The sequence below is a fragment of the Hirundo rustica genome, chromosome 3 (genome assembly GCF_015227805.2).
Source record: "Hirundo rustica isolate bHirRus1 chromosome 3, bHirRus1.pri.v3, whole genome shotgun sequence".
NCBI lineage: Eukaryota > Metazoa > Chordata > Aves > Passeriformes > Hirundinidae > Hirundo > Hirundo rustica.
This window is the reverse complement of record NC_053452.1, coordinates 107,192,540-107,208,249: the sequence shown is the minus strand read 5'-3', so window position 1 is coordinate 107,208,249 and position 15,710 is coordinate 107,192,540. Positions and strand designations below refer to the sequence as shown.

Sequence of the window (15,710 nt, the reverse complement as noted above, 5' to 3'; positions counted from 1 at the left end):
AAGTTGGGATGAAGAGTTAGCAATGGAGGAAGGTTTGAGTGGTGAGGTTTGGTCCAGACAGGAATTTCTGTCCCAGGTAAGAAACCCCAGCAGCCTGTTATGTGTGTGCTGGCATTGTCTGCAGGGCTTGTAGCAGCTCACACCTGGTGGGATGGGGAGTCCTGCTTCAGCAGTGGCCAGCTTGCTTCTAGGACTGTTCCCTGTTTCTGTAAGGCAAGCTGCGCTATGTATGTCAACACAGTTTTTGACCAGCCTTCTTTGAGCTGAACAAAAGCTATTTCAAAGATAAAATAGGAGAGTGAGGGGACTGACATATTTGGTATTTTCTCAAATTTATTAGATTTTTGCATGCCACAAACAGACCTCCTGACTGTTTCAGTAAACTGCCATGAACAGCTCTTAATGGATGATTTCTCCTTACAGAAATGCTGTCTTTGGAGATTGGAGCAATTTTTTTGAGTCAGTTATGTTCTGCCCTAGATGAGGAGGCAGAACTGTGAGGACAAACTGAAACTTGTAGCAATGTCTGAAAGTTTTGCCAGTAGATGTATGTTCATGTTCTGAGGCATCTTGTTCACTGAGTTTGCAAGCCATCTTCTTCTACACACTTGTTTTGTTTCTCTCAGTGTCTCGAGGGCAGGCTGTCCTGCCAGTATGCAGAAGAGCTGCCATCAGTGGAGCAGCAGCTTGGCTGCTACCAACAATGAGCTATGGGGGGTGGGGTTTTCCCCAAAGCTCTCACCCTCGCTGTGATGCTCTCGCTGAATTCAGTGACAGCCATGCTGTTGATGCAAACCAGTTAATGTCAGGGGAAAGCTTACCAATATCAGCAATCACACACTCCACCTCTGCTGAGTGGTAGTAGAGTGTCATCTCCAGACCCACGCTAAGGGTGTAGTTGACCAGGAGGGTGTATTTTGTTTCATTTCTATTCACATACTGAAAGAGAGAGAAGGGTAAGGCTGCAGCAGCTTTCAGAATAGGCAGGCATGTATATTCTGAGCAACACTAAATAATTATTCCAATACCCTCCTCTCCCCTGAAAATAGCTCAGGCTCCAAAAGCATTGCTTCAGCTGGCCTAAAGCTATTCATAAATCTGGCCTGGATTCAGCAGCTCTTTCAGCCAAACAAACAGAAATGTGGAGAATGTTGTGCCTTTTCAGAAAATGAAAACAGAAGTGAATGCAGTAGTGGTTCCTCTGTAGCCCACCAGTGAAAGTGAAAGAGCTCATAGAGGGAGATCCAGGTCCAAATCCTTATTCTTCTTTCTTGGGAATGTGGGCTGAACCCAGGGGAGTAAGTAATTTGTTGAACAGAAGGTGTGAGGAGATGCTGTGAGACATCCCTCTCAAAATTCTCCTTTTCTTCATTGAAAGTGCTCCCAAAGTAAAACCTGGTGTTCAACCTGAAGTAAATGCTGGATTTCTTTTTCTTGGTTTGATCGTTAATGCAATTTGACTGTGGTTTGACTGCAGCCTGAAAACTATTTGCACAAAATCTGTGCATTTGCAATGTTGTTCCTTGTAACAGCATCATAGCGCTGTGTGGTTTGTTTAAAGAGTGGTAGAGGATTTGCAGTTATGCATCCTCCCACTGAAATGAGAGGTTGAAATTCTTCTGTGAGTATATACCTTTTACAAATATTTAGATTACAAACAGTCTGAAGCTTAAAAAAATTACATTTAGAGTACCCTGAGCCTGCCCCTGGTGTGCTTGCACAGGGCATGGCCTGTGCCACCAGTCAAACAGTGGGTTCAGGAGTTAACTGGATTTTTGAAACTGCTGTTTGCCAGCATTGCAATAATTGATTTATTTTTCCAAGACACGCCTGTTTCAAAGGGCAGCATCTAACACAGGCTTGACAAACCTCTTCCTGTTGGATGTGCACTCGGACATTAGCCATGCTGACAGGCACTAAAGGAAGTAATATTTCATCCCATCTAATTACACTTGATACTGATGTCCTAGAGGTCTATGGAGAGCAAGGTGGGGACATAAAAGCCTCTAATCTTAACTCAGATTATCTCAGACTCATTGACACCTTTATGATCAAGGAAATATTGTTGGTTAATAAAAGCTGGACCATGTTCTACAACGGGACTGCCCCACCTCCTGCACTCTGCTGCTGTATCCTACCTCTTTCAGAACATATGGATCATCAAAAGAGACTTCCAGGAAAAATGCTTTTGTTCCATTAGAAAAGGGAGTTTCATAAATCTTGAAGCTGTGGTGCTGTGCTTCCCTCAGGGAAAATGGCATATTTCCTACTGTGATTGCCACCAGAGAGACATCGGGAAGAAAGTGTCCAAACACAACATTAAATAGCCGTTCCTCTGGCACAGTATCTGCAGGGAGAGAACATCGAATTACTGCTGATGTGGATCAAATAACGAAGACAGTTGGGGTGGCCTCCCATTCAAATTCCAGGAAACTTAGCCAACAGCCATCTCTTTAATGGCTCTGATTAATGAGTGTTTGTGTTCTAGTCAGATCTGAAATACTCTGAGTACATGAGAATTGCTTCAAGCTGCAGGGGATTAGCAACAAATACATAGAGCTTTATAGAAAGTGGGTTCAGTGACTTTCTAGAGGTGCACTATGACATGCAATACCTTTAACAAAATCTAGAATCTAGTTCAGCCACATAAAATTTGAAAAAAATTATCATAATGTATGGTAAGAGGCTTCTTTTTCTTTCTATATCACTTATCTAGACAACTCCAAGTATGGTTAGTGCCTTAATGAATGGGGAAATAAAATCTAAAAACTATGACTGCAACACTGGGTGGCACAATGACTGCAGTGTGTTCCTAAGGTATCAAATGCAGGCAGTCTGGGGGGGAAAATACCATCAATGAATGCTGTCCTCAGACAGATCTTGTTCCCAGTGCGACAGCTGCACTTCACAACATCTTTATTCCAGAGCTTACTGGAAAAATTTAGGTATTAACATGAAAAGAATGTTTACCAGTTTATCAGCAACTTATAAGTTAAGGCTAAAGGGTTTAAAAATTATTATTATTGTTGTTGTTGTTGTTTGTTTGTTTGTTTGTTTGTTTGTTTTAATATAATACTTGGATCTTGACTTTGCCTAGAAAATTTTAAGTGGGAGTTGAGAACATTCTGGTGAATGTAGATGTGTGGAGCAATGTATAGCACAGCAAAAGATTGGTAAGAGTCAATGAGAGGAATGACTTACTGTTGATAACTGTTGGTATTTGTGGCATGAAAGGTGTGGTGATGGATTTGATGACTGTATACTTCGTGGTTTGCCCACCTGCATCTGTCCACGTGTGCTCCAGGAACAGGTCAATACAGTAAATTACTCCATATACACCACCAGATATGGAGCTCTAGGAGGTAAAATGTGTGATTAATTCTCAGTAGCTTAATAAAGAGATGACTGAATATGGTAAAAATTCTTACACTGGGAACAGCAAATGCCATTCTAATACAGCTTGGGATGGATTTTCTAGGGTATTCTGCTTGTTTGTTTGGTAGCTTGGCCCATTTGTCTGGTCCATGTGTGGGTCAGATACTGCTGAGATCCTTAATAAGGAAATATCAGGTTTTCAGGGGTGTCTTCATTAAGTTTAGCATGTCACCACCTTTGGTGGGTTTTTTTTGTTTGGGTGGTTTTGGGTTGGTTTGTTTGTTTGTTTGCTTTACCATCCCTGGATTATCAGTCATGTCTCTTGCTCTGTCTGTTACACAAATAGGGAGCTCCTGAAGGGGATAAGTCAAAATCACACCAATATCATTTTGTAGGAATATTGCCAGCTCCTTTCTAGGTGTTCAAGTTGGATGGAGTTTTGAACAACCTGATCTAGTGAAAGACGTTTCTGCCCATGGTAGAGGAGTCTGGAGTATATTGTCTTTAAAGGTACCTTCCAGCCCAAACTGTTCTCTTCTGTTCTGCTGAGCATTCCTTTTGACATTGCCTCTGTATCAGTAAATTATATATTGATGAGGAATAAACTGTGTTCGAAACAGGTGGCTGCACCCCAACAACATGCAAAGAACCTGTCCATGCTAAATCATGCAGTCTTGGAAATTGGCAGGGAAATTACTCATTGAGGCAGGCCAGAAGTTTACCAGGCCTAGTTTCATTGTTGAACAACACAGACAATTAAATTTCAGTGTCCAGAAATCCCTTCACTCTTTATTTATCAATATGCCTTATAGATTATTAACAAAAGGTAGCCTCTTGCTTCTACCATGTTTTGTCATTATAAATTCCTAGTTTCTGAGTTAGTGCTTTCAAAACACAGAGAAGAAGCATCTTGTTTTTCAAATATTTATCATATCTACAAATTTTAAGCAGCAATCAATCAGTATTTGGAATTATCATGATTTGGAAACATCTGTAGTATAGGCCCTTGAATGTATTTGTACTAACCTCTAGCTTGCCTCCTTCTGCTCCAATAGGGATGGTTATTCTGATGTGTGTCTCATTGTGCTCCAGTAAGTAGTTCATCTCCTCTGGATTCACTATGATTTGATCATCCACTCCCATTACAATGCTTTTAGACAGAAAGGTGGATTCCTGGACCACTAGTGTGGGGATAACTCTTGGCACAGTCCATGTCAGCGTAGTATCGGTGAAGCTGATGCCATCTGTGGAGTTAGATAGACAGTTCCAGAGAAGGGGCAATTGGAGTTACCACTCAGTCCGGTCTCTGCCATTCCCTGGTTCCATTTCACCAGGATATCTCTACAGCTTTCACTGATGCAACACCTTGTAGGGTTTTGGCCAAATGATGTCTATTTTGTCACAGAGACCCTGGCACTCAAAGCAGACCTGAATCACCAGTCTCAGGTGAATCATTAATTTATTCAGAAGAACTGGCAGCTGCGCTTCCAGCTACTGCTCTGTTGTCCTAGGGCTTGCTGGCAGAAGGAAGAAGGTGCAGAGGAACCTGTTTGGACCTTCTTGAAATATTGGCTTTGAGGTTTCGACAACTTAAAACCTTGTGCTTCCTCATCACTTGTTCACATTAATACTCTTCTGTGAGAGCCAGGTGTAGACACCACTTCTTTGCAAAAAGCCAGGCTAGTCCTGCCTATCCAGAGAAAAGGATTATGTGAGTTTCAAGGGTGCAGAATTGCAAGCCTTGCATGGAATTGTATGAAAAAGAAGAGCCAAGGCTGTGGGATTAGTCCAGGGGAGGCTGCCTGGATCTTCTATAGCCATTTTGCTTGTTTCCAGTTCCCTGCATCTAATGTGGGGATTTGAGAAACCAGAGACAAGGCATGACACTGCACTGGGAACACAAGTAATGTAGTGTCACAGCAGGGACCATGTTTGTCCAGGACTAAAACCACAGACTCTTAGCTCATGTTGCTCTGAGGGAAGCTTGTAAAACTCTTCTCTTAGTGAGAATGGGGAGACTGTGTTTTCTACTACCTCCTTTGGTGGTTATTTTTAGTGAAGAAGGAAGAGATCCTTACCAACAGGGCAGGAGACAGTTGTGTCAATCAGCAAAAGCAGCCACCGCTGCCTGTACATGGAAGTGGAAGTGATCATGTTCATATTTACACCACTGACCTGTTTGAACCCAGGCAGAAAAAGAGAGCTGATGTTCTGGAGAGGCAGTGGGAACAGCAGAGCTTTGTGTCTGCCTGGGATCAACAACTCACCAGGCTGACATCAGACTCGTTGCTGTGGTAGGGCGCTCGCAGGTACACTCGGGACAGGGTGTTATTGAAGCTGTAGCCCAGTTTTACTGCATCACTTACTGTTATTCTCTTTCTCCCTGATGGAGAAACAAACATCAGTTGCCATTGCTGGTATGCAACATTTTGAGTCTGCAAGAGAGACATGAGCTATATCAGTTCTCCGTCTACCAAAGTCTCTTAAAAAGCTATGATATTGTAGTTCCTATTTTCCTGCTAGAAGTGGGAGTAACAGGAATGATACTACTAGCTCAGCCTAGGCAAGAAATACCCTTGAGACTAGAGCTCTTTAAGGAATCTTTAGAGACAGCCTTCTAGCAGCCCTGGAAGAAATGTAGACAGGTGGCCTTGAACAAATCCACTGGGGATAAAATATCTATGCTGTTAAAAAAACTGATTATCTCCATATCTGTTGATTGCTGGAGCAGTCCAGACTATATTTTATAGTGCGTAGCCATACTGTGTCAAAGAGAGCAATGCCTGTAGTGGCCTAGAACAGAGTCCCCTGCAGTGATGGCCATATGGGAGCACAGTCAAAAGGAAAATGGGCATCAGGAGCAAGTAAGACATGAGAAACATGGGACAAGCATATGCATTTGACAGAATCACAGAATAGCTAAGGCTGGAAGAAATCACTGGAGGCCATCTAGTCCAACCTCCCTGCTTGAGCAGGGTCCCCATGAGTGTGGTACTTGGGATTGTGTCCACACAGCTTTTGAATTTCTCCAGATGAGACTCCACATCTTCTCTGGACAATCTGTTCCATTTTTCCTCATGTTCAGGTGGAAATTCCAGTGGATCAGTTTCTGTCTGCTCTCTTGTCCTACTGTTGGGCACCACTGAGGAGAACCTGGCTTCATCCTCTTGACACCCTTCCTTCAGATATTTGTACACTGGTTAAATACTCTCCCAGTCCTCCCCAGACTAAACAGGCCCAATTCCCTCAGTTTTTCCTCATAAGAGACATGCTCCTGTCATCATTTCCCCCTCATTCTTTCCAGACTCAAATATTTTTCATCTCAGTGACTCCTGAGCTATCTGTACCTTCTTTGTATTTTGTATGTCTTATTGGATTTCTCTTCAGTCAACTTTTCCAGACTCCTTGGGATCAAGTAAGGTTTTATCAGCCACAACATCTTTTGGTGATGAGTTTGACAGTTTCACTACCCATTGTGTGAAGAACTACCTACCTTTTTTTGTCTTGAACTCAGTTTCCACTAATGGAACAAGCATATGACTCTGTCCTCCCACCTAAACGTCTTTTTGCAGTCTAGCGGTCTAAAAATACTTGAGAGGTTTTCAGTACTTGATGGCAGATTTGTCATCTCCCTTTTTTTGTCAGAGATGGAGCTATGCCCCAAGAATGACTCATAAGAGTAAAGAGAAGAAGCAGGCTAGGAACTGTTAGGACAGACTCCCCTTCATACCTCTGGCAGTGCTGACATCCATGCTACGGTGTAGTCGTTTGAAACTGCTGGGACATCAGTCTTCACTGACACCTGGGGACACAGGAGAATTTTTGGGAGCAATGGGGGTGAACAGATCTTCAGTATTATTACAGGCATGGGGAGCAGTGTCTATCAGAGTTTAGCAGTTTGCATTCACTGGAGTAATTAAAGTGTTTCCATGGAGGTTCTTGATGGTAATTTTTGTGGCCACGAAATGAAAGTTAAAACCATGGCATTTATATTGGTGGGAATACTTTGTGTATAACCAGGTAAACCTAAAGCCCTGCATCATCTGTAGTAAGCTGTAAACTGGATTAAGCTTGTGGTAAACTATAAACTAGATTCAGCTCTGGAGACCTTCAGAGACCTCCACTGGAGGTGTAGGAAAGCAGGTTATTGGCATTAACAGGACGGGTTCTCTCTTCCCATGCAGACTGAACACCTAAAAATGCACGATCCCCAGTACCTAAGATAGGCGCTGTGGTGTAAATCTTACCCACATGTGCTGCACAGTGAGGCAAGGAAAGAAAACAGTCTGAAGACAGTTGCATCACGGTTTAATTTTTTTGCAACACCCAGACGTGACTGCACAGCCTTGAGTTCTAAGAGGAGAAGGGTGCTTTCTTTTTCCTGCCTGTTGCAGGCATGCACAGAAAGCAATGACATTTGGTTTGTTTGCTGCCTCATTTCTACACTGGTGTATAGGTGATGGCAGCAAGCCGAGCAGCCCAATCGCACCACTTGGCAGGAGGCAGCTCCTGTCTCACAGTCATGTCCTGTGAGTTGTGGGATGCAGCAGAGATGCAGCTCTGTAAACTCTAGGTTTTATTTTTTCAGATATGAGGATGACATTCTCACAGATGCTCCAGCACTTTATGACCAAAAGGGACTCTTATGGACTTAAGAGCTTGGCCTTAAGCCTCTTTGTTTATTTGCTTGCAGAGGCTTGCCTTACTTCATCTGTACAGTTAACTGAGTTTTGCTGCATACAAAATATCTATGGCATATGAACGTATTATTAATCAGATCTACAGTCACACACTCTGCTCAGTATCAGCAGGTTGCTATAATGCCTGGTACATGGGGTACTATCAGCTTCTGACAGGAATTTGTGGAGGTTGCTGTGCCTGGCAGGGAGCTTGGATGTAACCTTGCCTTCAGTGGGAAGGTTTTTACCTCCATGTAGTTTTCTTCACACACAATTTCTCTTGAAGCCCAGGATGCATGGGAGCAATACATAGGGTAGGCGTAGGTGACAGCTGCCCTCATGCTTGAGAATGAGGAGACCTTGATGTTCACCGTCAGTGAAAACAGCTCATCTGCCTGGGAGGAAAAACGGGCAGTTCAGCAGATGGTGTGGAAGGTTCCAGGAGTGGCTGCATGGGACCATGCAGCCCAGTGTTCTGTTTCTGACAACAGTGTTTTATGATGATGAGGACAGGGGGAGAACTGCAATGACAGCTCCTAAAGCATACCACCCTGTCTGAAATGGTTTGTATGCAGGGTCTAACTGAGCCAGGGACATTGCCTCAGCACTCACAGCCTTTGCCTCAGACCCCATCTCAGCACTGTTCTTGCCACACTATGGAAGAGCAGCTGGTCAAGGGCAGATCTGACCTGCCTTACTGTGAGGTTCATGTTTCTCCTCTTTGTGACTCTGTGTGTCTCCACATGGGGAGAAAGTACTGGAACTTTTATTTTGATTTAAGTAGTTCAGATCTAATCTACAAATGCTGTTTAGTGTTTAACACTAGACTAAGTCCAATTAAAAAGTTCTTGTGGCTCTTGAGCTACCCAGGAGCCACACACAAAGCCATGGACTGTCCTATCTGACATAGAAGTATATTTTTCTATGGAAGATGGCAAAACCTTTACAGAGAAATTTCCAGCCTGGAAATCCAGGTCATTGCACAGCACACTGTACACTCCCGTTCTTGTTAGCTAACTTCTGCCTATAAAGTTTTACCATATTTTTTCTGTGGGGCTTCCAGGACCAACCAGACTAAACATGGACAAGCAATGAAGTTTCTACTCTGATTTGTTCTGGTTTTGGGTACATTTCATCTCAACTACCATTTAGAAATTAGAAATCCAGGCTACACTTTTGCACATATTTTTGGAAGGGGTGAATCACCTCCTGGAGATGCCTGCTTCTCTCCATTGACTATTGTGGAAGAGTAAACGACTAGTTTAGACTAGACATTATCTTTTAGATGGCTAAAGTTACGTGAGGCAAATCTGGGTCTAATAGACGTGTGTGATCTACGTTTCTAGGCATGTGTTAACAGGCACATTACTACACAAATTAAGCCAGGAAATGATCTGCCAGAATCACACTGCAAACATTGCTTTTTCAAGCAGATGCCTACTTCTTTCCAGAGAGGCTTTCAAGAAACTCTCTGGCAAATCAGCAGCTACAAGGATATGCTTGAGAACTGGCAGCTACTCAGCAGCATTAGGATAAGTGTCATTCCATGGAGAGAGGAAATCCCATGTCAGTCACACTGAACAAACCTCACAGCAGAGAGCCATTGCCTATTCATTTCTACACTACACTCCCAACACTAGTTCCTTGAGTTCAGTACTCTCAAAACACGCCATTAGAATGCCATATACTATCTCAGTCTTGAATTTTTGGAGAAGATGTACTGCCTGAGCTGCTTCCAAGCCGTGTCTGGGCCTTACCTCATTGGCCACATGACAGCCGAGCACCGACGCGCGGAGGACGGGATTGCCCCACACGTCTTCTGACAGGACATAGCCACAGCGAGATGCTAATTTCTCATCCAGCAGAACTGGGCCAGAATAAGGATCTACAGAAAAAGGGAAAGATATGTGGGATTTAAAGCTTAAGGCAAGTCCTGGGGCAGAGTGGTGCTGAGGCCCTCCATGTGGGCTGGGTGCTCTCCAGTGACGTGTGCTGTTAAGGAGCTGGTGACACTGTGCTGGCATGTGTAGGAGTGCATGAGACACTTTGGCATGACTCAAGCTCACACACATAATGTGCACTTCAATGCCTGTTTCCTCCCATCCAGAAGCTTCTGCCATAGCCACTTTGAAGTGCTATTATGGAGAGTTTTTCTGAAGCGTCATCTTCACTTCTCCCTCCCCAATTTCATTCTCTAGAAAAGAATTATGGGCTATTAAACCCATTTATTATTAAATTCTTTTCTAAAAATCATCAGGTTGGGATGATCTGCTCCTCACTCTGCTCAAAGGATGTGGTCAAAGACCTGTTTTGGGTGGGCACTTGTACATATGGATCAGGTTTACTGCTGCTCTCTGCGTGCTGTGGGAGAGCCAAGTAAGAGACATGACAGAGACTGGCTGTGCTCAGCTCCTGATGATGGTAAAATTAATAACATTACATTTTGTTAATTTCTGCCCTCTGATTAAGGAACTATTTTAGTCTTGGATTAGACGCAAGAATCTGTACAAATAGACAGGGTTTAACTAGCTGCCACTGCAATTTCTAGATTTGTCTGTCATGCCTATATGTTGGACAGTTCTAGAACGGCTGTTTTAGTAAATGTATGCCTGCAGCTGGGTTAGACTCAGGAGATAAGTGGGAATAATTTTGGAAGAAGAAGGAATAGCTTTTATGAGACCAGCTGATAGAGCTGGAAGAAACAAACAGCATTTTGTGCCTGAAGGCTGGTCTGTTTTTTCCAGCAGTATCAGTTACTCTCATAAATGCTCTCCCTTCTGCCCACACCCTTTCCGTACTTGATTTTTTCAGTTCTGCCTCCAAATCAAATAAAAAAAACAAACCATAACCCCAAAAAAAAAGTGCACTGATCTCAAGAAAAATTAATTAGATTTGGGGTGAAATCACATACTTTTTACAATCTGATGTGAACATTTTCTGGTTTTCATTTTAGTTCCAAAGATTTTTGTTTTCTGCAGAAAATGGAACCCCTTAGTCCAACTGGAATTAGGGTATTTAAATGACATTGCAGTGTTAAATAAAAAGAAAATAAAAATACCCTCCAAAGTCCTTTAATTGCTGCACACTCACTCAGCCCTCACTGATAGTGTGTTTTCTGGGTATTATCCAGCATACACTGCTGTTGTCATTATGCTGTTCAGGACATATCCAATCTCCAATGTCACCTTTGTTTTCCTTGCTAGACATGTGTAAGGGCTCAGCAGAGGAAAGAATGAAAGCCAAATGTCAGTACTTCCTTCTCAGACCATCCTTTCTCCTTTCCCAGCACCACGGTTGCAAAGGGCAGAGGGGGCTGTAGTTACCAGCTTTACTCCTCTGTAGGGTTAGTGGTTAGTTAATTGAGGTGGGAGAGGCTGGCTCAGGGTGAAAAGGATGTGCTGCAGGTTCCTTGGGGTGAGTTATCAATTATCAATAGATGGCAGCAGCATCCAGATCACAGACTCTGTGATCACTTAGGTCATTCCCCAGCCTTCATGTTATTTGGGGCTGCCACTTGTAACTCACCATAGATCTCCAGCTGGAAGAACTTTCCCTGGAGCAAGAGTTTATTCAGTTTCATCCAAAAAATTCTGGAGCGGCAACTGCTCTCTACAAAACCTAGTGGGAACACATATAGAGCTGATAAGTCAGTGGGACTGGAGGGCAGAGAAGAGGCACATCGTGTTACGAGCAAAATAATTGAGTTCTCATCCTTGCCTCTCTCCCAACTCTGCATTTATCATGTTTCACCAACCTGGGGGAGCCATCCGCCTCCCTTGTCCCAGCCAGAACAGTAAGAAAAACAGCCAGATCCTGCAATATAAGCACATGAACTAATAATAGGGAGAACAGAGAGAAAAAAAATAAATCATCAAAATGGAAAATTAGGTAGGTGGAAACCAAAGTCTTGTTACCTCTGTAGTAAGTGACCCACAGCCTCCATCTGTCCCCAGAGACCTGCGCATGGGCAGCAAAGTCCTCGTCCCTGTGAAGTAAAGCAGACCCGGGTGTGCAGATGGAACTTGGTCAGACCCAGGAGGAGGGGTACAGGTTACCTCTCACAGATTGTGCAGCCTTCTCCAAACCTTGTGTGTAGAACAGGAGAGGCCAGTGGCGTCTGTTGTGGAAGGACACCTGGGTGGAATCCTGCAGTGCTCTCCAACGTTATCAGAGCTCACTCCCGGCAGGGGGAGGCAGCTCCCTCTGTCTGGGAGGGCACAGCACCCTGCTGCCAGACATTTGCAAGGTCAGAGGCTGCTGCTGAGCTTAATTGTAAGGAGTTCAGCAGAGTGTGCTTGGTGCTTTCCATCAACCCCTGGGAAGTATTCTCATTCCTTACAAGCCAGCTGGGTAGCTCGAGCTTCAGAAGACATGAAACATTTCCCGAGAGGTATTTTAATTGGGTGTACACAGGAAATATATTTTTGTTTCTGTGAAATGTCCCAGTGACCCAGCCGTGCCAGAGATAACAGCAGTACTTTGGCAGCTGCACGTTTTGCTTTTGTGGATCCAGTTAGGTTGCCCTTTGATTTGTTTGATTATCAGAGAGTGTTTTGGTGAAAACATCTTGTTTTCAGAAGTGCTGCAATATCTCTGTATCAATCAGACCATGGGCAGGTCTGTAATTGGCCAAGCATATTGCCTGGGAAAGTCTTTGCTCATAATGGGAGTTGTTTCTCTGGGATTGCAAGTGACCCAGGAAAGAAGGACTGAGAGTCTTGGAGAGCTAAAAGTACAGCTTGTGTGGAATGGACGAGCCACGGTAGGGTGAGGAGTACAGGAGAGTTAGGATAACATTTTGGCCATTTCAACCCAGAGCTCAGTTTCCTTTTAGTCCCCATTTTGGGCCATTGACCAAGCGTTCTTACCTTACTGTGGTTCACAGGCATGAGCGGACCTCTGCTGTAGAACAGATTGTTTTTGCAGTGCACTTCACACCACTGTGGGCTAAACAAAGGCCAGTGGGCACATCCCCTCCCAGGACATAGTGCAATCAGTGTGATTTCTTCATGTTTCAGAGGACCTGAGCCCCCACCACTGCCCTGCCAGACACGCTGACTTTGCACAGCAGGGAACAGTGGCACACATCTCGTGTGAGTGCTCTGGAGCGGAGCCCCGGTGCTTTAGCAATCTCCTAATTAACGTCCTTTGGCCACAAGACCCTTTCTCATTCAGTGGGAGCTGAAGTCCAGCTTCTGCCACGACTTCACATGAGCCCATGATCCTCGCTGCATGATCCTGGCCCCTGTTACCTCTGTGTCCGAGTGACTCTTCATTGAATCCAGCTGGGGCTGGAATTCTGCTGGAAATGGCCGTAGTCAGATACCACAGTGATGAGTGTGGTGTAACAACGAGATTTTGAATTTTGAGTGAAAACTTCAGTATATTTGGATAACAATCAGTTCCAACTTTGATAAGCCACTTCCAAGAGACATGGAGCATCTCCCCGAGATACTGTGAGTCAGGGTCTGAGGGAGCCGTGTTTGAGAGAGCGTGATTGCAATTTATTAATTAACAGCCAATTGTCAGGGCAGGTACACAACTACAATTAGCTGCCACAAGCAATGAGACAAATTTCTGCATCTTTGGACAACTCAGACCATTGTGATTACTGTGTTTCTGGTATTAATTGCAGACCTTAGTGTGACAGAAGTGACTTTGGATGTGACATAGAAACTGTGGTCAGTGTGTGATAGCCAGCTCTTGGCCTCACTGTCAACCAAGGAAAGCAAAGCGTGTCCAGGTCAAATGCTTTTGGCTTCCAAGGATCGCTTGAGTGCTGTGGAAAGCATTGTTAGCACTGGGTGTCTGGAAGCAACAGCTGCTTGTGGTCCCTAAAGTTCCTCTGGTACTCATTATAAAGGTAGGGAGGATAAGCCTGTGTGTTCCAGGTTACAATATTTGTCTTCTTGGTTTTCCTCGCTGTTTTGGCTACAAAAGAGCACCCATCTTAGTGTTCTTGCAGGGTAATAAACAGCTGCTGCATTTCAGCTTAGAGGTGATGGCATTCTGCGGTGGATAAAATGATTCATGGCTTGGGTTCTTTAGAGCTGAAAGGTACCTTTTAAATGTAATGTTTTGGTTTCTCTTTTTTTCCTGCAGGGGTCTGGACCTGGGCTTTGCATTATATAATGTGTTTGAAGATTTGAAACCAGCCACTTGGAGCAGCACCTCTCCCAGTGAGGCTTGCTTTCAGTGGTGGAAAAAGGCTCCAGCCCTTTGAGTCATGGTGTTTGTGTCTGTTCTGTGGCACTGAAATCCTCAGGTTACATAAATACTACAGAAAAATATTTTTAATTTTTTCTGTTGCAGGTCTTATAATGGTAACTTTATTTCTACAATTGGTTAAAATGCAAGGAGGTTGTGGTTTTGGGTGTTGGGGTTTTTTTGTTGTTGTTGTTTTTATTTGTTTTTGGTTTTTGGTTTTTGTTTTATGTTTTTTGTTTGGTTGGTTTGGTTTGGTTTGGTTTGGTTATTTTTTTTTTCCCCACTAAGTCCTGTGGCTTGATCTGGAGTAAGCCTCATAGCTTGATACTTAGTCGGAGTCTGGGATTTAGCAAAAGGGCACCCATTATTGGACAAAAAATAAATAGCCAGCAGTGGGAGAAGGAATGGGGCAAAGTCTTGTTTTAATGTATAGAAAGCAGATTCATAGAATAATAAAATCATAAAATCACAGAATGATTTGGGTTCGAAAGAGCCTTAAAGTTCATCCAATTCCAATGCCTCTGCCATGGACAGGGACACCTTCCCCTGGATCAGATTTCTCAGGGCTCCATCCAGCTTGGCCTTGAACAATTCCAGGGATGGAGCATCCACAACTTCTCTGAGCAACAGTCTTTGCTTAAATAGAATATTTGCTTATACTTATATATCTTCAAGGAGACGCTAGAAGGGATGCTTCTCCATGTGAAAAGACATGCCTTGGAGTAAGATGAGAATTAGATGACCGTGTTCTCAGTTCAGAAGGTGAGAAATGGGTATGGTGTAAAGCTTTATCTCTGAGAAATATTTTCTCAGGGCGTCTGTGAGACAGAGAGGTGCAAGTGGGCTCCACCTGCAGGGTAACACTGTTCTGGAGTGAGGTTGGTCACCTTGGCAGGAATGTGAGCCTGAGCTCTGCTCCCACCCACATGCACCAGGAGCTTGTAAATACATTCAAAAGATTATTGAATTCCCAGGGCAAAAGAGCACAGAAAGGTGTCAGAGATCTGGTTGAATTTATGTTCTGGTTGAACTCCATACCATGGCACAAGATAACCTCATTGATGTCACTGCTCTGTCTGTCCTCATATGCACATGTCATGTTTCAGAGGGTTGAGGCCTTACTGCTCTGTGCAGACGGTGCAAGGGTAATAAACATGTAAGTAACAGCTATAGAAAAACCAGCACAAAGAGGCAATTTCTTCCTATCCCCATAAGCAAGTAGTTGCCTTACGCTCTGGACTGTAGGAGTTTACATTCCTCATCTGTTATTATTAAAGTATTATAATTATTATTATTGTCTGTATAATGTGTGTTTAGAAATTGTCCTTCTGTTTGTGCCATTTTTATCTTTAAAACATACCATATTTGAATGCATATGAATTCCAAAAAGCAACAGTTGCTATCATTGCATGCCACTAAATCATTAAAGTGGTGGAAAAAGCACAAATA

The 15,710-nt window shown here is 43.6% G+C and overlaps 1 protein-coding gene across 1 annotated transcript; it reads right to left on the bottom strand.

Annotated features, from left to right (window-relative positions):
- Positions 1 to 2,524: 2,524 nt before the first annotated feature.
- LOC120750054 (uncharacterized) lies at positions 2,525 to 11,866 on the bottom strand. The gene is made up of 10 exons (XM_058419696.1): positions 11,809 to 11,866; positions 11,580 to 11,672; positions 9,812 to 9,939; positions 8,303 to 8,449; positions 7,106 to 7,177; positions 5,643 to 5,810; positions 5,454 to 5,550; positions 4,402 to 4,619; positions 3,202 to 3,355; positions 2,525 to 2,529 (listed from the first exon to the last, which is right to left on the bottom strand). Exons 1-10 carry the CDS (start codon positions 11,819 to 11,821, stop codon positions 2,525 to 2,527), a joined length of 1,095 nt encoding a protein of 364 aa, XP_058275679.1. The 5' UTR covers positions 11,822 to 11,866.
- Positions 11,867 to 15,710: the final 3,844 nt, after the last annotated feature.

Excerpts from the sequence above, each read along its gene's own strand:
- LOC120750054 (XM_058419696.1), bottom strand. Across the intron at positions 8,450-9,811 it reads GCTGTCATGTGGCCAATGAG|GCAGATGAGCTGTTTTCACT; the intron begins GTAAGGCCCAGA and ends TTTTCCTCCCAG. Across the intron at positions 5,551-5,642 it reads ACGAGTCTGATGTCAGCCTG|GTCAGTGGTGTAAATATGAA; the intron begins GTGAGTTGTTGA and ends GGGTTCAAACAG.